This window comes from Bactrocera dorsalis, chromosome 4 (genome assembly GCF_023373825.1).
Source record: "Bactrocera dorsalis isolate Fly_Bdor chromosome 4, ASM2337382v1, whole genome shotgun sequence".
NCBI classification, from domain to species: domain Eukaryota; kingdom Metazoa; phylum Arthropoda; class Insecta; order Diptera; family Tephritidae; genus Bactrocera; species Bactrocera dorsalis.
The window spans coordinates 66077864-66101951 of record NC_064306.1 but is presented as its reverse complement, the minus strand read 5'-3'; the positions used below and the strand labels follow the sequence as shown (position 1 = coordinate 66101951).

General features: G+C 35.2%; 2 protein-coding genes across 2 annotated transcripts; both read right to left on the bottom strand.

The window, feature by feature from the left end:
• Positions 1-432: 432 nt before the first annotated feature.
• Positions 433-1876, bottom strand: LOC105223677 (vitellogenin-1). Its single transcript, XM_011201454.4, has 2 exons — positions 1632-1876; positions 433-1572 (listed from the first exon to the last, which is right to left on the bottom strand). Exons 1-2 carry the CDS (start codon positions 1846-1848, stop codon positions 650-652), a joined length of 1140 nt encoding a protein of 379 aa, XP_011199756.2. The 5' UTR covers positions 1849-1876; the 3' UTR covers positions 433-649.
• A 12259-nt stretch (positions 1877-14135) lies between these two features.
• Positions 14136-15721, bottom strand: LOC105223676 (vitellogenin-3). Its single transcript, XM_011201453.4, has 3 exons — positions 15388-15721; positions 15039-15298; positions 14136-14929 (listed from the first exon to the last, which is right to left on the bottom strand). The coding sequence occupies exons 1-3, from the start codon at positions 15632-15634 to the stop codon at positions 14249-14251; spliced, it is 1188 nt and encodes a 395-aa protein (XP_011199755.3). The 5' UTR covers positions 15635-15721; the 3' UTR covers positions 14136-14248.
• Positions 15722-24088: the final 8367 nt, after the last annotated feature.

Below are 24088 nucleotides of genomic sequence, written 5' to 3'. Positions count from 1 at the left end.
CATCTGAAGTGTTAGCCTTTGGATTTTGGATTTTTCTGCAGTTTCTTGAATGAGGTTTTGGGGCGATGGAACCCATCGATTTATAAGTTCCAATCACTCTTCGAATGAAGAAGTGCATTTGCCTCTTTGTCTGACCGATTTCATGGAAAGTTTTTCCTTCTTTCCATACTTCACGACTATTGGCGCTGAGCTGCAAGAAATGCTCCACTGAAAGGTATTATAGCTTCGGTGCAGCCGATGTTAACATTTTTTCATTATTATTATTATTTTTCTTTTAATTAATATTACCATTGTTCTTCGGTAATTTTTTCCAACTGTTATATATTCTATATGCACTGGGCGTCAGTGAACCCAATTCTAAAGCATTGCGCCAATTGATAATAAAAAAAACTAAAATGCATTGTTCAGAAAAGAAAATTATTGCAATTTTTTGTAATACTTTCAGTTGTTCTAATACAAAAGGTTTATAGTTACCGCTATTAACATATTAATAGCTTCTAAACAATTGCTTTTTACATAACTTACTTATTATAACCACAGGTGTGGAATTTATATAATTTCTTGAAAAAGACAACAAATATACTTCATATATTATTTTTAATTTGAATTTATATAATTAAAATTCAATTATAATTTACTTTGTGTGACTCTACCTCTGACACAGACCACAATCCCACTCCCGCGAGCCATATTTCGACAGACTGTCCCTGCCAAATGGCGATTGCGGATTCAAATCCAATGCATATATCTCCCCCTCAGCCCAGTAATCTATATTGCCCATGGCATAATTTTTGCCTGTGCATTGCTCCGCACGTAAATGCTCCCACGAAGCGCAACGCTTGGCAAGAAAACCGCTTTTATTGCCCGGATACAGAAACTCCACGTAATAGTCCACAGCACGCGTATGCGAACAAACAGAATTCCAACAGCCATTGGCGTGTGGACGTAGGTATGACGCATATAAGTCAATGTGGCCCAAGGGCTCTGCGATGCCCAACACACCAGGATTCGTATGAAGTATTTCCACCTTGTGTGCATCATCTCTTCCAATTCGTTGTTCTGCAGACAGACATGTCTTCGCCGGATCCAAACCGGTAATGTATGGCAACTTTTCGCCCGTCTTCTCCGTGAAAAAACGACCGGCTTGACCGACAATATGCGCACCCAGACTATGACCGATTAGTTGTATATTCTCAATTGGTATCACTTCCTTCAACATTGTGAGGCCCTGCGCTAGACCTAAGGCAATACTGTCCGTATTCTGTACAGCCCAAGTGTAGAAGGTGTTTAGGTATTGATCCATATCAAGCGCCAGAAAATTGACATCGCCACGACAGTTAAAGACTGTAGCCATTTTGTCGATGGTGTCCGAGTGATTTACTGTTTGTGTCCAACCGCTGACCATAATAACCACTTTCCGACTCGGATGGAAGTCGGAATTATTCAGCAGTTTCCACGCATCCCTTAAAGAGTACGTGTATTTCGAACAGGCCGTGCGTAGTTGAAATTTTATCTGCGTCAAGTCCACTCCGCTCCACAGTATATGCTTTTTGATTCTGAGCCCTATTGTACCTGATATAAAAGGGCAACGGTTGTTAACCTCTGCATAATTTGCGAAGCAAAACACTTACAGATTTTATCCACAACTCCGGCGACAGTCGTTAATGAAAAGCCGATTAACTTATTCGCGGTGTACGAAAAGATACTCGTTGGTATGAAAGTAGAAACCACTCCAGCTGCGATATTAATGGTACCCGCAAAAATGTTTATGAGTCCTGCTTCCGTACCGGGATTGAAAAGAAGTAATAAAGGAATAATGATATTCAAGCGAACTATTGAAGACGTCATTCTTCGTTCTAATTATTTAAAAAAACTATTCATTAACACCAACTTTCGCGTGTATTTATATAGCGGACGTCAAGAACATGTAGAAAATTGTCTAGAAGTTATGAGTAAAGACACCACATACAAAAGTCGGTGAGTTCTCTTTGAAATGTCAACAGAGAATTTACTCTCACCCGATCATCCACTGAACTCTTGTTTGGTTTAGTATTAGTAAGACGTTAACTGCGGCTCTAAAGAGAGTAATACTCGTAATATCTATAAAGTGTATTACATAGAATATTATAACGCTATCTCGAGATATAACTACACGAATATTTATCTCCGAAGCTGTCTGGTGGTGACACACGGCCGCCGAATGGGGCTGAAAGATCGAGAAGACGGCAGGAAACGTCTACAGCAAGGCCAAAGGGAAACTATAGAGCTTCGTATTTGCACTTGTCACGCATTGGCAAGACTACGCTGTGAGTATCTGTGGTCCTCATGGTATTTGGTATATGGTAAACTGAAAGAGATATCGATTGTGAGGCCACAGAGTCTGTCGAAATTCAGGTCAAATGCAGGCATCTCAAAGGAAGGTAACAGGACACCATCTGATATCGCAAAAGATCAAAACTTGTCTACTAGCTTGTCTAGCCAGCCAGAATAAACTAGCCTATCTCCTAAGCTTTGCTAAGACTGTTTCATATTTATGTATGATTCTACCTTAATTGCCTTGGTGTCAGAAACTGAAAACCGATCGAGATCGTAACTAAATACGGTATACTTTTTTGAATCGCCATAGACATTTCAACTGTTAATCCATTTTTCAAAATACTTTTTCGATTTCGGCTTATTTTTGGTGTATCATTCCATAGATTATTGGATAGTCTTAAAATCAAATTCATAAGGCCACGTTTGAGTAATGTAGGATCCGAAGCTATGTTGACAAACATCTCTTGAAAAAGTTTCAGATCTTTTGGTACGAGTCTTGCATTGGCACATTCATACCAGAAACACTAACTAAAATGTGTTGAGTCCCGTCATAAGAGATGTTAATATACTCGGCTATCAATTACTGTTTCTTTAACTTTATTGATTTATGATACAGACTTCTGAAAACACTTCGACAAGGTTAGATCAGATTGAGTTATGTTTAATAATCTATCCTAATACGAATCTCATTTGGACAGCTTACAACACTGATCGGTTGTGGTACCTAGAACTCCTATAAAACTTATCTTAAAAGCCCTCACAAATCGATAAAGCGGTGTACAAGGGGGGGATCACAAACTTGTTGAGGAGACTAATGTCAGTTTTGGTTATGTCTCCTGGTTCGCAGAAGATGGGACGATGTTTCAACTTCAGCCTTCAAAGGCTGAACAATATGTCTGGTAAAGTCTTAATAAATACTGTGGAGAGTTTTTCATTTATCTTTCGAATTTAAACTTGGAGGAGTAATCTTCTCTTGGTGTTGTTTACAGCACAAAATTAAATCCGTTTTTATGATATTTTTGCTGTTAAAAACGTATGTCTTTATTTGAAGACCAGATAAGTTTTTCTATCTTCTTGAGAGCTTGTCATATTTTCAACATGTTTTCTGGTTGTTTGCACCTAACGTTTAAATAAAATTATTTCGTAACTCAGTGTTAAATTAGTAGAGTTTAAAGCCGACAATACACCAGCAATAAACTCGAGTTAATACAATATTAAATTTTTCACTCTGTCTAAAGGTATACTTCTCACTTGAGTAATTGCCGTTTCTTTATACTTACCTTTCCACTTTTACGTGGACATAAAACATAAAACACCTCATAAACTTTATGCCACAACTTCAGCAGCAAAGACGGAATTATTACGAACTTCCGGTACTCTATTAATAAGTGGTGTTACAGTGTTAAGCCGCAAAGGTGGCAACTATATAAATTATGTATTTGTATGTATACAATTCTGTGTTTTAATTTTTTATTTTATTACGTTAGGTCAAGGTGCATGAATACCGAGCAAGAAAGGTTAGACGCTGGAGGTGAACGCATAAAACGCGCGTAGAATTTCGCAACAAAAAATATAACATTTTCATAGTCTTTTTCCCACTGCGGACAGCATCGTGGCGAAGGATAAAATTAAGCGGCAACTACAATTTTTTTATTTTGTTAAAGTGGCATAAGAAGGACTAACGAAGTTCATTGTAGACACCTTTTGTTGGTGACATAAGTTTTGCAGCTATTTTTGGTGGGAAATTTCATATTTCAACAATTTTTGAAGATAACTGTAGATTCTATATTCAAATCGTATCGTCATCAGTTTGTAAAAGTTTACTGTTTTTGAGATTAGCGCACATAAAATTACTTTTGGAAAGCAGAACCGTTTAAATATTTGAACTAATGATATGCGCTGACTCACAGAATGTTCAGGAACGCTGACAATTTTTGTGGAATGTAAAAAAGGATCTGACGCTCGGGCACAACTAAAAATGAAAGAAGTACTTCCCTAATCTAAAGCAAGAAAATAGCAGTGATATAATAGTCCTCATCATATTTCATCCAATTCAAAATTACTCAACAATAGGACACTTCTAAGTTTTAATCATTTTTGAAAAGACGGGTTCTTGGAGCCAAAAGCTGTAGTTGAAGATTTCGTTTTACTCCGTAGATTCGAAAAAAAACTTTAGTTTGATCGGAGGCAAGGAGTGTCTGTCTTCACCAGAAGAGCATCAAGCTACTTCAGACATCAACCCGTTTGGATGTCTCGCCAAAGCGGAATCGCTGGAAACTGCAAAGTGAATGTGCTAGCAAGACGGACATGCGTACCTCGTTCACATCGGACTGGGAACGAGTTGGATATCCGTTGCAATAATGGCGTTCTAGCACTACTCATAGCGTTGGTCGAACGAAGATTACCTACTGAACTACTTTGGACCTGGCAAAGTTCATATGTATTTCCGCAATAGTAGGAGTTTTACTGCACGATAACAATTAGACATTCATGCTGTAAGGCTAAAAGTACAGTCGGATGCAAATGTTAGGAGTTATTGTGATGTTATCACTGAGGCTGCGGACGAATGGTTTCGACGATTCAGAGCGGGTGAAAATGATACCATGGATAAGCCACCCGGCGGAAGACCGGTAACGACGAATACCGATCAAATCATGGAAAACATCGTGTAAGACCGGCATGTGACATCTCGTGACATCGCCCAGAGGATGGAAGTTAGTCACCAAACCATTTGAAGCCATCTGCAGACGGCTGGACACACAAAAACTTGATGTTCGGGTGCCTCATGATTTGACGCAAAAAAAACTTCCGGACCAAATCAACGCCTGCGATATGCTGCTGAAACGGAACGAATTCGACCCATTTTCGAAGCGGATGGTGACTGGCGACGAAAAATGGATCACATACGACAATATCAAGCGAAAACGGTCGTGGTCGAAGGCCGGTGAATCGTCCCAAACAGTGGCCAAGCCGGGATTGACAGCCAGGAAGGTTTTGCTGTGTGTTTGGTGGGATTGGAAGGGAATCATCCACTATGAGCTGCTCCCATATGGCCAGACGCTTAATTCTACCATCTACTGCGAACAACTGGACCGCTTGAAGCTGGCGATAGACCAGAAACGTCCAGAATTGGCCAACAGGAAGGGTGTAGTGTTCCACCAGGACAACGCCAGACCACACACTTCGTTGATGACTCGTTAGAAACTACGGGAGCTCGGATGGGAGGTTTTATCGCATCCACCATATAGCCCGGACATAGCGCCAAGTGATTACCACCTGTTCCTGTCCATGGCGAACGCCCTTGTTGGTGTAAAGTTGAACTCAAAAGAGGCTTGTGGAAAGTGACTGTCTCAGTTCCTCGCAAATAAGGAGGGGTGCTTCTACGAGGGAAGCAATATTAATGGAAGACTACTCAAAGTTGAGAAAAATAGAAATTAGATGAAGTCGAGAGATGGATAAAAAACTGTCCCTAGTATGTTTTAGGGTTGTCATTTATTGAGTTATTTGTAATTAAAAATATATTAAAAATATATATATATCTAGAAATTGGGTTGCCACCTGAACCCTTGAACCTTAACAAGTCATAGGTGTAGATCCTTTTTTCTCATATATCCAAATTATTTAATCGATTGTGTTTTCCCAATTATGGCATATTCAAGTAAATATACAAACATTTTTCTAAGTATAAAAACAAATCATTATTTGACCTTGAAAAAATTTGGTAGAAGCCTTTAGATATATTCTATCTTTTAATAATACTACAACTTTACCCACATAACCACATTTTTATTCGTGTGCTTGCATGCTGACATTGCTTTTTGCAAACTATGCCCTGACTTCCGCAATGATCCAAACTTTCGTTACATAATGACGTCATAAACATTTGGCATAACTATTTGGCGAAAGCAAAAGAAATAGAAGTAGACAAACTAACAGAAGCATGTCTCCTCTTCTCTCTTTCATTTTTACTGCTAATAGGGCAAATCAGAATAACGGTTTGCAATTTTGGCGTTGGTGGCCCACTAACAGAGCCACAAGCTGATGACGAAAAGTGTGGCAAGCAGTTGATGCCTTCGCTTTGCTTCGCAAATGTTGTACATTGTAACACTGAAAGGAAGAGTATGAACACTTCCGACATGCAATGCCGGTTTATTCTAAAAATATGTTTGTACTTAGAAAAGTTTTTGAGGGAATTACTTTTTACAACGAAGGTGGAAATGTTTATGCCGGAAAGTACATCGCGGGCTTGTTAAGCGAAAATTTCAATAAGTTTTAAGTCACGCCTTTATTTAAGGCTACTTATTTAATTGTATCAGGAAGAAGCTCAAAGTGAAATTCATCTAAGAATATGCGGCCGAAGTAGAGTAGTGCTCTGACATTATCTTACCAACTCCAGAAGGGATTATCTGAAATGCTACTTAATGAAAATCATATATGCAGATTTAAAGTAGATTAGATTTGGTTCGGTAAATAAGCTGATCTCTCATGAATTCCCGACTAATTGTATTGGCATTTGGATTGCCAGAGAGGCTTGTCCGCTGTGATGATCTAAACTTCTAGGTATAGATTAAAAAGACCGTCGTAAATCTTTGAAATGCCTAGCCAAAATTTTAATATCAGTGCCAGCCAATTATCCGGGTTCGGAAAATGTATGACAACTGAGATGCTTCAACCTTAGCCTGGCGAAGTCAGAACAGTGGAGGAGAAAGTGTCGGTATGTTTCCACCTCATTTTCCTCATTGCAACTTTGACAAGTTGAGTCCTCAAGAAACCGCCTCTAGAGACTACCAATGGGACAATGTCCACTTAGGAAGCTCATCATTGGGACGATGTGAGCCTTGCTAAGAGCTAGTAATTGAATGGAACTTTTACGATCCACTCTAGGTCAGAAAGCTCTCGGAACCCTACAAGTGTTGGTTGCCGGCCAACACTGGCTGAACTCGCATGTAACCCATAGATCCAGCGCTCGAGCGCACGAAAACTGCACTGCACTGCTCGTTTCCATCCAGATGATATGTTTATTTTTTCTTGTCTTCATCGGCTTTAAAATTTCCGACGATTCTGCTGTGGTCAGGCGCACAGACTTGTAGTAAATCTCTAAGCGCTAACAATTCTCAAATCCTTTGTATTACTGAGATCGCTTCTGAAATCCCATCAAAATCACAGAAAAGCAGGAGTAGTTAATCACAAAGGTTTCAGTCTTGAAAAATTAAAAAGAGAAACAGAGACCGTCAGATCTTGAGGAGACTAGAAATAGTTATATTATTAAAGGTATTCTTATTCAATCTGCTGAATGTAAACACCAAAGGATCCAAAGAATACGATGAACCGAATCACGGAACGAGAAGAATGTCCGAGAAACTTCCGAGCAGATAAAAAAGCTTAGGAAGCGAAGAAATGACTGGACTTCGACTGACTATTGTGAACTCGTCCGACAAGAGCGGACAACGAAAGCTTCCACTAAGGTTGGAAGGGAAAGAAGTAATTCGACTACGACCTCATATTTAGAGATAGTTTTCCATTCGCTCTAATTAAATCTAGAGCCTTATTTTCTGGAAATCCAAACAAAAGTGTTTCCTAACTGTAAAGAAAGCATTCTTTATTTTCTCCTTGGCACCTTCTCTTAATACCATTACTCTTAAGGAATATGTGTCTATGTGTTCTTAAAACAAGTGGTCGGTCGTCTAAGCAAAAGTCAGCAGAAATAAATTAGCCAGCCGCAGTAGTGGCGTGCTGAAAATGCAAAATGAAACCCACACAACAGCTGAGCGTGTCATACGCGGCGCTGCCTGGCAGCAACTGAATGGCCGCACATAAATTCACTCGTAGCCCTCGACAACACTCGCCAACAACAGCTGCCAGCTAAGCCACCGTCCCGGCCGTGGAGACTCAACAAGCCAGAGCAGGGCTAAGCCGTCGGAAAACTGTGTAAATTTATGCGCGATTATTTTTCAGCGCCTTCAAAGGCATAGTTGAAGCCTCACAGCTGCCCGGAGCCCCTGCAGCAGTGCGCTGGCAGTGCTAATTTATGCAGCGACAGCAAAAAATTGCCTCATACATACATTCGCCGCTCGGCGTTTGAGCGCATTCTAATTACAAATATAGCGCTGCCAGATTAGATTAGCGCTTGTATTTTGGCGAAGTGTGCAACGGCGAATTTGACTATTTGGATATTCGAGATTGCGGAATGCGATATGGGCTTAAATCAAATGCAGAGGCTTAAATGATTAAATAAAGTTTTTGGTTTATACTGTGAAAAGTTAGAGGATTTCTGGCATATATACATTTTAAGTAGTTGCCACCTATTTAAAGCTTGCAGAAAAAAAGTTTGGTATGAAAACTTCAAACAAGTTGAATTTGAAAAAACTGGCTTGAAAATCATGTTTGCAAATTTTTTCGAAATTATATTTTTCGAAATTAAAATTTTCGAACCTTTTTTTCGAAATTAAAATAATGAGAAAAAATTAAAAAATACAAAAAAACGAATTTCGCAAAAAGTTAAATACCGCCAAAAACTGAAATTTCACTTTTGAGCTGAATTATTTGAAAAGCAAATAGTTTCGAACATACCTACTACATATTTCTCCAAACGGAGGGTTGACTTCTTACGACAAAAAACACATTCTTATCATAAATTTTGCCATCATATAATTTCTTAAAATATTTATATAATACTTAACTATATTTAAGGCTTCACAAGATTAGGGTTGCCACTCGGTTTTTCGGAATATTTCATCTGATTTACATTTAAACTGTAAACAAATTCTGAAGTCTTAATGTTTCTGAAATATGTTAACTTAGTAAAACTGTATTTTACTTAAAAATATGCTAAAATATATGCCGACTAAGGGTTGCCACATTACTATAAAAAAAGAATATTCGAGATATGTATATCAAAATTAAAATTAATACAAATTTTCTGAGGTTACCATACTTAGTAAGAAAAGAAAAATAAAAAAATATCAAAAATTTTAATTTTCGAAAATGGTTAAATTTTCGAAAAATTAAAATTTTCATAAAAATATTAATAAACATTTTCTTATGTTACCAGACGTAGCTTAAACTGAAAAATAATGAAATATCAAAAATTTGATTTTTCGAAAAATTAAAATTTTCAAAAAAATATTATTTATTGAAATTTATTATCTCCCATACTATATGTATGTATATTATACATTAAAAATTCTTCTTATGCTTTACATGATATTTTTTGCAAAAAATCATTAGCTTTTTGTATATAAAAAAGAAAATCTTTGAAACAGGGTTGCCACAAATTTTTACCGATTTTTTTTTTTAATTTTGTTCCTGTTTTTGCAATTTTGAAATACCCTGTGTTTTCTTTCATAGTTGCCATGTTTCTAAAATACAAACTAAAACGAAAATATAAATATTTTGGCAATTAAAATGTAATCGGATATCGAAAAAAGAGAAAATACCTTCAGGGTTGCCACTTAATTATTTGTTTTTGTTGTCATTCTTTTAGTTAATACTGAGACCAATAAGCTAATGCTAAAATATTGCTTTTAATAAGGATTTTCATTGAAAAAAATTAAATAAGGTTGCCAGATATCAAAAAAATATTTTTAAGAAAATTATACACGGTTTACAGCTAGTAAAAAAATATTTTTACCAAAATTGCAAGAAATTTATTTTTATAGATAATAACCAGAGTTGCCATATCAAAAATTTTTAATTAAAATCTGTCCATTTAGCTTATACTGAAATATTGCTTTTAGTCAGGACCGCCATGTAAGAAAAATTAATCAGGGTTGCCAGCTATCAAAAAATATTTTCAACATAATTCCACTAAATTTCATTTTTATAGAAAAAAATAACAAGAGTTGCCATATGAAGTAATTTTTTATATTAAAATATTAATTTATTTAAACACTAGAGTTAGTTAACTTAGTTAACATAGAAATTTCTTTTTTTTTTTAAATTTTCGCAAATATCGATTTTCAGAATTGCCACCTAATTTTAAATGAAATAATTCCAATTTCTGAAGTTGCAAGGCTGTTAGAAATAAAAATATGCCAAATATTACGTATAAACATAACCTAGTTTTTTCATCTACTAAACTCTTTTATTAATCTGTGCGCCAAGGACATTTGGAAACGCTGAAATGAGCACACACATTTTTTCGTCTACAAACACATAAAAAGAAATTACAAAATGCCGATCACGCCTTTGATGAAATCTCGACAGGTATGCTCGTACCCGGCATACTGACGCATAAAAAAGCATTGCCGATAATGATGAGATGCGGAAAATAGAAAACCGGTCTAGTCATGATTGCCACACAAGTGCATATGCCACAAAAACAAAAAACAACAATAACAATATCAAAGAGAGCACAAAAAAGGTTGCCCGCTCATTTACATTTTGCTGGCCTTGAATGCCAAGCACCCGCAAAGAGAATCAGCAATGAAAATCAGGCGAACAAATGTTTACTTTTGCCACAAACGTAATTTGTTTAAAAAAATCACACCAACAACAACAAACAATACGAGTTAAAAGGCTAGCCGAATGAAGAAAAAAGGCAAACGTAACAAAAGGTATGGCAATCTGATAACAAAACAGCACGTGGATGGCAAGCACACACATACACCAATGGCTATAAATACATGCATACAATAACACATATGGTGGAAAGCGGGTGTGGACGCGACTGCCCGACGCTGATAGCAACACATGTGCTAAATTAATGTGTGGAGAAAATAGAAAACCAAGCTACAAGCGCATCAAAATTCATAGCACACAAGCACACACACACACTCACACAATAATAGACACACACACAATCATAGCCATACACACACATGCATACACGAGCAAATGAGCTACAAGTAAAACATCGGTCAGCAAAACAAATAAAAGCAGGCAACGGCAGCAAAGAAATCCCAGCGAAGTTAAATAACGAATTAGAACAGGTGTGTGTGTGTTGCCTACATTTAGGCGCGTGCTGCCTACAACCAAAAATGTACCTGAGAGTGTGCGTCGTCTATAACAACCAGGTACTTATTAGCGTTTTCGTGGTAACGAGCAGTCCACCGGGCACAAATTAAGCGAGGCAAGCAAAGCCCAAACTGAGTCAACTGTTCTTGAGGGATAATCAAGTGACGCCTACATGATTTCGCCGAAATTCGGCAACAAGGGAATAGTGCTTCGCAAATTTTACAGTTATTCACTGAGTGCTTTGAATTATTTGTCTCGTGAGTGCATAGTTGTTAGTTGAAAGCAAACTCAAAAGACTGTGGATTTGATTTGGAATGGGAATACAAGAATGCTAAAGTGCTTTTAGGCTGAAGATAAAATTAAAGGTATTCTCATTTTGCTTATCGCATACAAATTGGAAATTGTGGTATTGTGGTATTGTTATTGGACATCTAGTCCAGAATAACTGTTGGATGGAGGAGTATCCAGAAACATCGCCTAAGTTATGTGCTGAGCATTCTTTACCTCAACTTGAATTCTCGCCCCTATTAGTTGAATTATGGGACAGTCGAGTTTCACAAGCTTCTCTTGAGGAATAGTTGGTGTCAGTCAAATCTGGACTACTTATAAGGTTGATGCTCCCGGACATTATGGCAAACCACTATCGATGTGTATAGTCTTTTGAAAACATTGATCGCACAGTTTTCATGTGTCTCTCTATAAAGTTCCAACATTTTCAGAAAATGACTCGAAGTATGTCCTGAGTATGAGAGTAAAAATCGAGCTGTTTTATCTTTTGATACCCTGAACAAGATTTGTCAAGATGTTTGTAACATCCTCAGAGACTATATATATTATGTACATAAACGATCAGCATAACGAACTAGCCGGCAGCACACGGGAAAAAGACAAAAAAGTATTGGTGGGAACATACAAGGCAATCGGCCGGCCGGGCTTTAACTACGCCGTACCAATATGGTCGCCTGAATGCAGAGACATATCCGCACGCTGCACTTCGGACTACAACGGAATGTCTTTGATGTCCCCCATCGAAGATCTACATAGCGGCATTCGCTTATCTCCAGTTAGGTAGCATAATGAACTCCTTTCCAAGCAGTTTCTGCTTTCGTAGAAATCAGACATGCAGTCACCCGCTTGTAGCGGTACCGAATCTTAGGAGCATCAAGAGGCCCTTCTTCAACTACATATGTCGACGGCATAAAACAGTACACTGGCCAGACTTCGGACGCAACAAATTTCAGGCATTCACTGATAGCCAATAGAGCCATAAACACCTTCACTGACTCCTTGCCAGTGAATGGGGTACTTGGAGTCAAACCTCTACCTTTTGCAGATAACGAGCTCGAGTTGCCGCGAGAATCGAGAGTGGCTCTTGGGTAGCTTCGATCTAGATACTGTAGCAGGTTAAGCTCCAACTTATCCAGAATCGATCCAGACATATCGAATATATATCGCGTGCAACGCGTCCTCGCATGACCCGTGAACACCTCTTTGTATGCCCAGCTAAGCCTACACATCTGACAAGCCTCTCTCTATGGTCTGACCCGTCAAAACTGGACATTTCCTGCGCCAAACGTTGGATGACCTCGATGACAGCTCATCTAATCCTTACCATCCTAACGACACTTAGTAACCGTTACAACAACAAAAACAAGCAGAGTCGCTTTCACTATGTCCGTCTGCCGGTCCGTCAGGACATCCGTATGTCTATACATATATGCAGAGTTTCTATGATATCGATATAAAATCTGCCTTTTATCACACAGAATCTGCTTATTCTTCGGTACTGCCTATATCGCACCACTATATCATATAGCTGCCATGCAACCAGCAATCGGAGGGGCTTGTATGGAAAGCTTTTTCATTTGACGAGATATTTCCAAGAAATTGGGGTAGGTTCACGAGTATTATCAAAGGCATTGCAATAATCTCCGAACATATCTTTTAGATTGGACCCCTATATCATTCTGCTGCCATAGAAACTGACCAATCCAAGTTCTTTTATAGAAACTTTCGTTGTTGTGAGAGGTTTTAGATAGGCGCGGATATCTTCAACAATGCTAGGGATGACCATAAATTCGGCACAAGCTTCTCTCCTTAGGAAGAAATTTTCTCATGCCGCTTTTTTTTTTAATTTTATAATCGAGACGTTCAATTTTTAAATTAAGTATAAATTTGTATTTTCATGGCTTACATTCTCTTAAATATAAATTAAATATAAAATTTTTAAGGATATATATACTTAAAGGGTTTATTAAGCTATTTTATCACATATAGATGCGATCCTATTCGGAACGCACACCATAAAATCATCTAAATTTGGGGAGACATTCGGAAATGTTTATGTATCCATAGCTGAAAATATTATCTATCGCCTAGATCAGTCAGAATCTCTCTAACTATACAGACCAAAATTTTATTTTAAAGACATTTTATTTAAAAAATACGCCTTTTTGCAAAATGGATTTACTGAATCGAACAAAAGAGAACATCAGCACCATTGTCCACCCGCTTTCAGCTTCAACAGTGAACTGAACTACTTAGAAGTGGCAGCAAAGCTCCAAGCGTTTCTGTTTATAGCCTTTTTGGGCGGAGCTTTTATTTTTGCCGCATTTTGTTCGCCGTCTTCGATGCATTCGATTTTACGGAGAGTGAGCAGAGAGCGACTAGAGCAGCTTTAGCGACACGTGATTGTTTGTGTGGAAGAAAGCGCAGAGCAAAACAGACGCGACGAGCAAAGGGCTATGTAGGAAATTTATAGCTATAGATGGAGATATGAGACAAAATTTCGGAGAATATTTTTTTTGTTGTGAACAGAAAGAAAACACCAAGATTTTTTGAAAATTTTGTTTATTGATTTATGATATGAAAATTAACAGTGTTAACACCATTTCAACAAAATGTAAAAATTATTGATGCAAAACTCTTAAAAATTATTGTCTCTCATGAGCCAAACATCCCAAACAAATTCTTATCATTACTGCTTTCTCTCTGGGCACAAGCCGCAATTCGCTTGAGCCGCCAATTTCTCCTTATTAGCGCCCTTACCGAATGGCGCCGCCTCGTTCACTTCCAAAAAGTAGTTGCCTCTCAGTTCCCGCGGCACCGCATAGCCCATGGGTTGCTCCACACCTGGACACTTATTATCGAGCAAACGGGTCTGTGAAGTGCAACGTTTGCCCATAAAATTCCTCTCATTACCAGGATAAACGGATTCTGCGTAGTATTCCCAGGCACGTCCATGCGCACAGACCACGTGCAGACAACCTTTTGGCAGCGGATCCAAGCCGCCCGGATAGAAATCCACATCACCCATAGGTTCGCGTTTGCCCAACACACCGGGATTCGAATGAATTATATCGATGAATTTGGCGTCGCCACGCTGCAGACCAGAGAGCACGTGACCTTCGTTGAAACAGGGCTTCGCTGGATCCAAACCGGTAATACGTGGCACCAGCTTACCGGTTTTTTCATTAAAGTAACGCCCGGTGGCGCCTACGATGTGTGCGCCCAAACTGTGGCCGATGAGATGAATGTTCTCGAGCGGTACTACCTGAGTGAGTAACACGATGCCTTCTGCAAGATTCGCACCGATTTCGTCGGTATTTAGGGCGGACCAGGTGTAAAGTGTATCGACGAAGTTGGCTATGTCGACGGCCTGTGAGCGAGACGAAGTCATATAGTTTTCAATTACATTTTATCTTAAAGAATTGTTTACAAATCTTGTTCTTTGCAGTTATTCACCACACTCCTTAATGCATACTCACCACAAAATTCACATCACCGCGACAGTTATACGCCTTAGCCAACACATCGATCGTATCCGAGCTGTTAACCGTCGTAGTCCAGCCAGTAGCCAGTATGACCACCTTCTTCGTCGGATCGAATTCGGGACTACGCCATATTTGATTGGATTTCAACAACGGATAACTGTAATTATTGCATGCTGTGCGTAGTTGAAAGTTGATCTTACGCAAATCGGGTGTCACACGCGACCTTATCGTCTGAGATGAGAGTGCCGAGGAGCCTGAGGTATGAGCAATATTAAAGTTATAAAGACACAGAAGTATTCACAGCACAACACTGTATTCATTTCAGTCACTACCAGACACTTACAAATCGTATTTATAGCCGAGGAGGCCACTTCGAACGGATAGCCGGCCAATAGATTCTTACTCGACTCGAAAATACCCTCCGGCGTGGGTATATAACTGGTTATATCCTTCGAGACGCCCGTCGCTATATCCTTCAGACTTTTACCCACATCGGTGATGCTGAACAGACCACCCTGTGCCTGTGTGGCGACAGCAAACGAGATAAACAATAACGCTATCATGTTAACACGGACATGAAGAGGCGACATTTTTGTTGTTGTCAGTTTTATTTCTTTTCTTATTTTTTTTTACTTTGTCTAGCCGGCGTGGAATTGTAAATGATGCGCCGAGTGTCTCTGCCAAACTATTCGCGTGCGCCGAACGCAGCTCATATTTATACAGGTAGCGCCAGGCAAATGTATGTGTGCCTGTATGTTTGTTTGAGTGTGTGTGTTTCTATGTTTATGCATGACAGTTTGTTTACAATCGCTGAATACTGAACGTCGCCGAAATCTCCGATCAATTTTTCATTTCTCCAAACAAGCTGACGCCTGGTTGAGCCGAGCTGAGGTTGGTTGCTGCTTAACTTACAGTAGTGTGAAAAAATAATGCACTGGGGGTATTAATATCGAACAACCTGGTTTTGGCAGGAGAGGTGGCGATCTAACCACAGCAATAAAGATCATATTTCGAAAATAAATTCAAATTCTAGAACACCGATCTTACAGCTCATCCAATAGATGGCGCTCTGGTAAACATTTGAATTTAACTGTCTTTAGTACAACGAAAAAATATTAATGTAACCAGTTCTGTCAGAAAATGGGACTCACAATTTCTGGCATGAAGAACATCTACTGATTCCATTATATTCGATAAGTTCCAGGTGGGAAATCAGAATATCAATTCACTCAAGGCGATTACAAAAAAACTTAAATCAAACTTCTCTTCGGCGTTATTAAATAACTAATATTGTAATGATTACGTAATTTATCAATAAAATTATAAAAAGTAATCAAATTATTATTTTTTTGATTTTTTGTCAAATATTATATTTCCATTACTTCTGATTACATATAATTACTTTTAATTACTTATAATTATATCTCATTACTTATGATTACTTTTCATGATTTTTGTTTATTTATTACTTTTCTTTTATTAAATAAATACTTGTGATTACTTTTTATTATTTTTGTTTATTTATTGATTATTACTACGAAAAGGGTTTGAATGATTACTTCTGATTACCTATGATTACTTTTTATTACTTATTTACTACTTTTCGTTCATTTTTATGAAAATATTGAAAAGGAATATATGTAACCGCAGATACTCTTAAACCGACGTTAGATATTTTCGTATATCCTTACTATAGCCGAAGTATTTGAATACAATGAAAGTATTTATGAGTAACCGAAAAATAATTAAATTGCTAGGTCCATTTTTATTAGTTTTGGTTACTTTTTATGTAATCAAAGGATAATTACTCTTAATTACATATGATTATATATGATTACTTCGATTAATTTAATTACTTTTCGTAATTTTTGTTAACTTATTGCTTTTCTTTTATTAATAAAGGTTACTTTTTATGTAATTAAAGGATAATTACTCTTAATTACATATGATTACTTTGATCAATTTAATTACTTTTCATAATTTTTTGTTAATTTGTTTTGACTAATTTATATGTAACCAAATGATGATTACTCTTAATTACGTATGATTACTTTGAATACTTTTCGTAATTTTTGTTAACTTATTGCTTTTCTTTTATTAATAAAGATCCATTTTTATTAGTTTTGGTTACTTTTTATGTAATTAAATGATAATTACTCTTAATTACATATGATTACTTTGATTAATTTAATTACTTTTCATAATTTTTTGTTAATTTGTTATTTGTTTTGACTAATTTACATGTAACCAAATGATGATTACTCTTAATTACGTATGATTACTTTGAATACTTTTCGTAATTTTTGTTAACTTATTTTTTTTATGCTTGTCTCTTATTATTTATTAGTCGACTATAGAAACAAATATAATCGAAAATATTAAATTATTCAAGAATATCCAAAAAAAAAATTAAATTAATTCATTAATGAAAAATAATGTATTTTTAAATTACTTATTTAAAAAAAATTTTAAATTATTTTTACAATTTTTTCGACCTGAACTATATATGCTTTTTCCGTGATAATGTGACAAAAAAGCAAAACAGTTCGACTAATAGACCGTAATCTTACAAATCATCAAAAAATAGTTCAATGAATAAGCCCTTAAATATTACTTTTGATTTATTTTGAATTTTTAATTACTAGGCATTACTTATGATTACTTTAATTAATAATGGAAAAGCAGTTGTATTTAAAATCGTACTCAAATAAAGTTGGAATATATTAAGCAAAAGTAATACCATTTTGCGTTACCGAAAGCATTACTTTCCACATTACATTACTACAAACGAAGTTTCTCTTATTTTGCACGACACTATAAATACTCTCAAATGTCATACAAAGTTTTTTTTCGATTACTTTTATTCTGCTTTGATGAGTTTATTATTGCATTTTTATTTTCATTTTACATTTAACGCAAAAGGAAATGCAAATCTGTGGCAATTAAACGCTTTCAGAATTTCTAATGTAAAATTAATGCATTTTTAGAATTTCACTAGTATTCTGTAGTTATATTTCTGCAGTCATTAGAGTATCGTGAGTAACGGATAACTCTAGTAGAGAATTGAACGAATTTGTGATTTTATAACTTACTAAAAGAGGCTTGACGTTTTAACAGGTTGTCGTAACCAATAAAAGTGTGAAAGCAATAACTAAAAAATTGAAAGTTAGGCAACTAAAAAGTAAAACTATTTAGTGACTTGGTATGTGCCTTGTAGATATATGAGGAAATATATGTTTTTGTTTCTATTACGCCTCCTTCTCTTACTTTGATTCCTCCTATTCTCTTCCTCAACACCACATTAGGCTTACAAGCTCTTTTGTTTGTTGAAATCGACCGAGCGTATTTGATAGTAGAAAAGTGTGAATCGAACTAGCAAACAATTGAAAAATATATGGTATACATTAAGGAGTCCATATACTCACTGATTTTGAATTTAGAAATTGCATGAAAATGATAAAGCAACTAATTTGGAACTTTCTTTAATCACAAATCGGTTAAATTATACAAAAAATGTACATATAAGCAAAATAAATATCTCACCTAATAACAACCGAAATTTACATCCGAGAGTTAAAACTAAATATAAAACTAAATTGGTTATCATTGCATGAAAATTCCCAGAAATAATTCAGAACAACTCAACATAAAGTATTCCATGATGACTTCCGATTGATATAGATAACAAATTGACCGCAAAAAAATCAAGCAAATGATTTAAATCGACAGCCACAAACATGCGTCAGCGCAAGCGCGCCATAAAAGGCGTTCCCATCAACAAACAGCTATGAATTTTAATTCAATAAAATATAATAAATACAAAAATAGCAACAGGCAACATATCAAGCATGCGAGGCACGCTTTGTTCTATGCAAATGTATCTCAAATTCTCATTCACTTATATAAATATGTATGTTCATAGGGCATAGAGCATCTGTTAGCGGCAGCAAAGTGGCTTAAATGTGCCTAAGTATGTATGCAAGTAATTGTATTTATAAATAATTACTTTGCGATTGCCGATTTCGAATTGTTTTGAGCCAACTGGTGTTGAGAGCGCTAGTAAACAAGCTGCTCATTCAGAGAAGCGTGTAAAACAATGAAAGCACATTAAGTCAATCAGGTAATTACTGTTTAATGAGTGTGCTTAACGCTAGGAAGAGCTTTAAATTAGTTTGGATTTTTTGGAAAATAGTAGAGTAGAAGTAAAAATGTGTTAAGTGATGGAAAATTTTGCTTTTAACTAGAAAATCAGAGCTATTAAATAACTACTAGTCATTGTAATGATTACTGAATTAATAAAAAAGAAATCAAAAGCATGCCATTCCAGTCATTGCATTTCCACTGTGGGCAAAAAATAGTGCCTGACATTATTGGGATGGATGCAAATTTTACTGTGAGATAAATAAATAATATCTTAAAAAAAATATATAATTTGCATGCAGTTATATTCTGTATCCAAAAAGTTCAGTTATTTTTAGGTCACACCTGGCATATTCGTAGGCTGCGAATAAATATTCTTTATTTCTTGTAATAAATATCTTTTAATGACGAAGGAGGATAAAAATACATTTTCGAGTTTTTCATACAGAAATGCCTAAAAAATTTGAAACATATATATGTACATATATATGTATAGTATATAGACCCAACCATAAATATAAAAATAAATCCTGCTTTTTTTTCTATAGAACTATTTTTGGCAATAATAATGTTTTGTTTCCTTTCTGACTTTGTTTGAATGTCCTTGAATATGTCCACATATTTACCTAGACACTACCGGGACAGCGCAAACAAAAGCAATACAAACAAAGGATAGTATTGTAATGTAGGTAACAAAACCTTTTTGTAAGTGTTTATCCTCAATAAATCAATTATGTTTACATAAGTTAAGAAATACGAACATCTACGCATAATCCTACACATAGTAAGTTAGATAAAATAAGAATAAAGTTATGTACAAGAGATAAAAATGTCAAAATAAATCAGCATAAAACAACAAACTAAATAATTGACAAAAACAATAATGTAAAATCAGAACGGAATATCAGAATAAATATTTATTTTCATTTTTGTTTTGTACATCAATTCATAATGCATCTCATAAGTATTGTCCTCCAGCAGAGGTAGGAGACAAATAGAGGTAGGAGATAATTGTTACTGTCCGGTAAGAATTTTTTAGAAAAAGTCTTAAAGTAAAAATGCAACTTTTTATTGATAATAATTGAAAACTACCAACAATTATCAAATATTCACTTTTAATTTTTATATAATAATAAATTTTGAATTAGTAAACCATACTAGTGTATTGTTAAATTTGCTTAAATCGATTTATGCAGTTCTTTCATCAATTGCCAGTAGTCAAAGTAGCTTATCATAATGAAGAATTCTTCTGTTAAGTGAATATGATATGAAATACTAAAGTAAATGAGTAATGTTGTTATAACTAAGCACTTTTAAAAAGTTTTTAAATTAGTTAGGAAATACAGGGAGCGCTATATAAAATATATAATATTTTTGTCATTTACAAATTAAGCATGACTTGGATATTGCAGTTCACTACAATTCGTACCAGAAATCGCTTGATCTCCAAAAAAACTCTTAGAAATTAAGTGGTTTTATACTCTCCAGTTTCATGAAGTGCCAATCCAAATTTTTTGATTTATAAGTCATTAGCCAACTTAGAGCTATAAAAGAAACTTTCATACTAATTTTAATTAACACGCGCTGTTCATGTTTCTGTCAATAACAGTTTCAGACTAACAGAGTACTAAAAGCTACCATTCGATTGGGACTTTTTACTCTGTAAAGCCATTTTGCTTACTGTAATGGAATACGTGGGAACTTTGGAAAGCATAAATCATGTCAATGCTATAAATTATAGCTAAAAAAATATAAACTAACGGTTGTTATTAAATATACGAGTTTAAAAAACGGCAATAAAAATGGTGAACTAAAGAGTGCCGAGAGTGAGTGCCTCCATAGACTGGATACTAAACGAAAGAAAGGGCACAAAAGTACAAAATGATAACAATTATATAAAATTTGCAAAATAACGTAACATCACTTGTCATAAGTTTACAGGCGAAGGACAAAAGATATAATATAATATTGACACAATTTTAGTTTTGGTTATAAAAGGGTTACATATTGGTTATCATACACTCATATTGAAAAAAAATTGGGTTTAGCTTATAAATTTTTGGTAACATATTGGTTACACTTCTGAGCAGAAGCTTGAAATTTTGATATTACGTATGCAATATGATGTAGTGAAGCGTAAGCGATAAAAAACTAAATTTCAATTTTTTTGATGATACGCTGTTTTGCATTTCAGGTGATTTGATATGTAAATTTGATATACTCATTTTCGTATTTATTAAACTTTTATTGGACAATTTTTCCAAATTATCTACAATTAAACTAAATTTGATTGATTTGCAGACGTTTGTTTATTTTTGCTGACCTTGCCACAGGTCATATATTTAAACAAAAAATTACTAAAAACCACAAAATCAATTTCGAATCATTCATTTGTAACAAACCGAATTCGCCCCAGCTGTGGTTGAGTTGTTTCCAAATCATTGCATTCGAATGCAATCACTTTTTAATTCCTTTGTGGCTTTGTGCAGATTTTCAATTTTGTTTATGGCAGATGCAGTGGAGGTGTAAAATTTTTAATTAAAGAGATTCGGAAGTTAAAAAACATAAAAAACTATTTGTATACATATACATACATACATATATATGCATAAGTATTACTGAGCGGTGAAATTTTTTTGTTGTGCACACGGTTCATTGCAGTAATTAGCTATTCTAATTGAAAGTCTGATGCCATCAATACTAAATTGTCAAGTTGTCAAGTAAGGTTAAGTTACGTTAAGTTAAGTTATATTTTGTTATGTTAAGTAAGTTAAGTTGAGTTAAGTTAAGCTAAGTTATGTTAAGTTAAGTTAAGTTAAGTTGAGTTAAGTTAAGCTAAGTTATGTTAAGTTGAGTTGAATTGCGTTAAGTTAAGTTAAGTTACGTTACGTTAAGTTAAGTTAAGTTGAGTTAAGTTAAGTTAAGTTGAATTGAGTTTAGTTAAGTTAAGTTACGTAACGTTAAGTTAAGTTAAGTTACGTTACGTTAAGTTAAGTTAAGTTGAGTTAAGTTAAGTTAAGTTGAATTGAGTTAAGTTAAATTAAGTTACGTTACGTTCCGTTACGTTAAGTTAAGTTAAGTTATATATTCCCGTTATGAGTTCAGTATAAATTGTCTTTGTCCCCATTTGGTATTTTCCTTACAAGGGTTTTCTAGTCTAAAGGCAAGAATTACAGGTAATTTTCGAAGAACCCTAGAAAAGGCAATTATTATTTTTACCATAATTATTTATTGGCTATTCATTCACATTACTAGAATACAGGGAAAAAATCTGGGGAGTCTCTAAAAATTGGCACGTGACTATACTCACGATACCACCCCATCAATTTGAAACAAAAATATAATATATTAATCTAGAATATTGCCTCATTATCTGGTTCTACGGACAGTTGGAATTTTTTTCTTCAATAAAAAGAGACTGCCTGGAGATAAAAAAAAACATTTTTGTACCACTTTTTTACTGATTTGATTTTTTTTATTGAAAAAATTTAAATTTAAAATTGAAGAGTATGGATAATTTCAGATATTACGAAATGGCGACTGCCTGGAAAAAATTTGTTTTTGTACCACTTTTTTTAATGTTTATATTTTGTTTAAATAGCAATAACTTAAATTTGAATATATGGATAGTACCAGATATAGGTAATTCCATAAGGAAGACTCTCTAAAAGGCTTCAGCTAAATCGATTGAGTAGAACCCGAGAAATCGTGGGTATCATTATGAAAAAGACAGTTTCGAGAAAAATGTGTTTAAAGGTCCAGTTTGGTTACCAGGTGAGCAAAATACCACTCCAAAAAAAATGTGAATTGAAAAAATCCTCTTGAGGTATATTCTTGAACATTTTAACTTTGATAATGTAAAAAAAATCGTCTTTATTAATATTTAAACTAGGATTGCCGCTTAAGCTCTAAAAATTTTGATCTGTTTTCAGCGTGTTTCTAGCAAATAATAAAGTATTATCGACACTAAAAATAAAAGTATGAGTATAAGCCTTTCTCTCTAGTGAAAAGAAGTAGTGTGGTCATCGTGACGTATGAGTAATTTTCAAACTTAAATTCAAGCATTAAAGGAACATGCTGAATGAAGCTCAGTTGAACATCTTTAATATTTGTTTCCACATTTTTCCAACTTCTATGTCTTGTAACGCCTACCAGCTGTACGCCACCTCAATTAAAATTCGCTCAATCAAAACGAATGGCATAAACAATTATGCCACTCACAAATGCCCGCATTCATGTAAATGTCGAACAACAATTATTCCACGTCGCAAACGTTTTGAATGGAATATTTCACATTTTTCCGCCTTTCGCTGCTAAATGTTGGCATTTTGTGGCTGCATATTAATGGAGTTAGCCGAATAATAATTATTTGGTGTTAATATTCATGCCCAATGCCTTAAAGGGAGTTTGCGAAAATGTTTGGAAAGTAGAGAAGAACGCTTATACGTTAATTAAATATGAGTGAAAAGTGTTGAGTGCAGAGTTTTCTTGTGTTTTCCTGAATTTTGGATTGCCAGATTTGGCATGCTGATGAACATTTATATACCGATTGAAGATTTTTAAGGCAACATTTTATGCTTTTCTTGCTATTTTTATAAGCCACAGAAAATTCACATATTTTTTTCATTTCTCTCTCTCTCTTTTCGGTTTAAATTGAAATTATTTCACACGCTTTAGTTTAGCAACTCAACGCTTTAATTAAAACCAGACGTTTGTATGAGCACAGATTTAATTGAAATTAAATTTAAGTGTTTTTTTTTTCGAATCATGCTTTTTGCACCGTTTCAATTACACTTCAATTATTTAAGTCGTCTGGCTGAGCTATTTTCAATTAAATCATCAAACGCTTATTTAAGTGTATTTCATTGGCTTCCACTTCTGCCTATGTATAAACTCATTTTCGC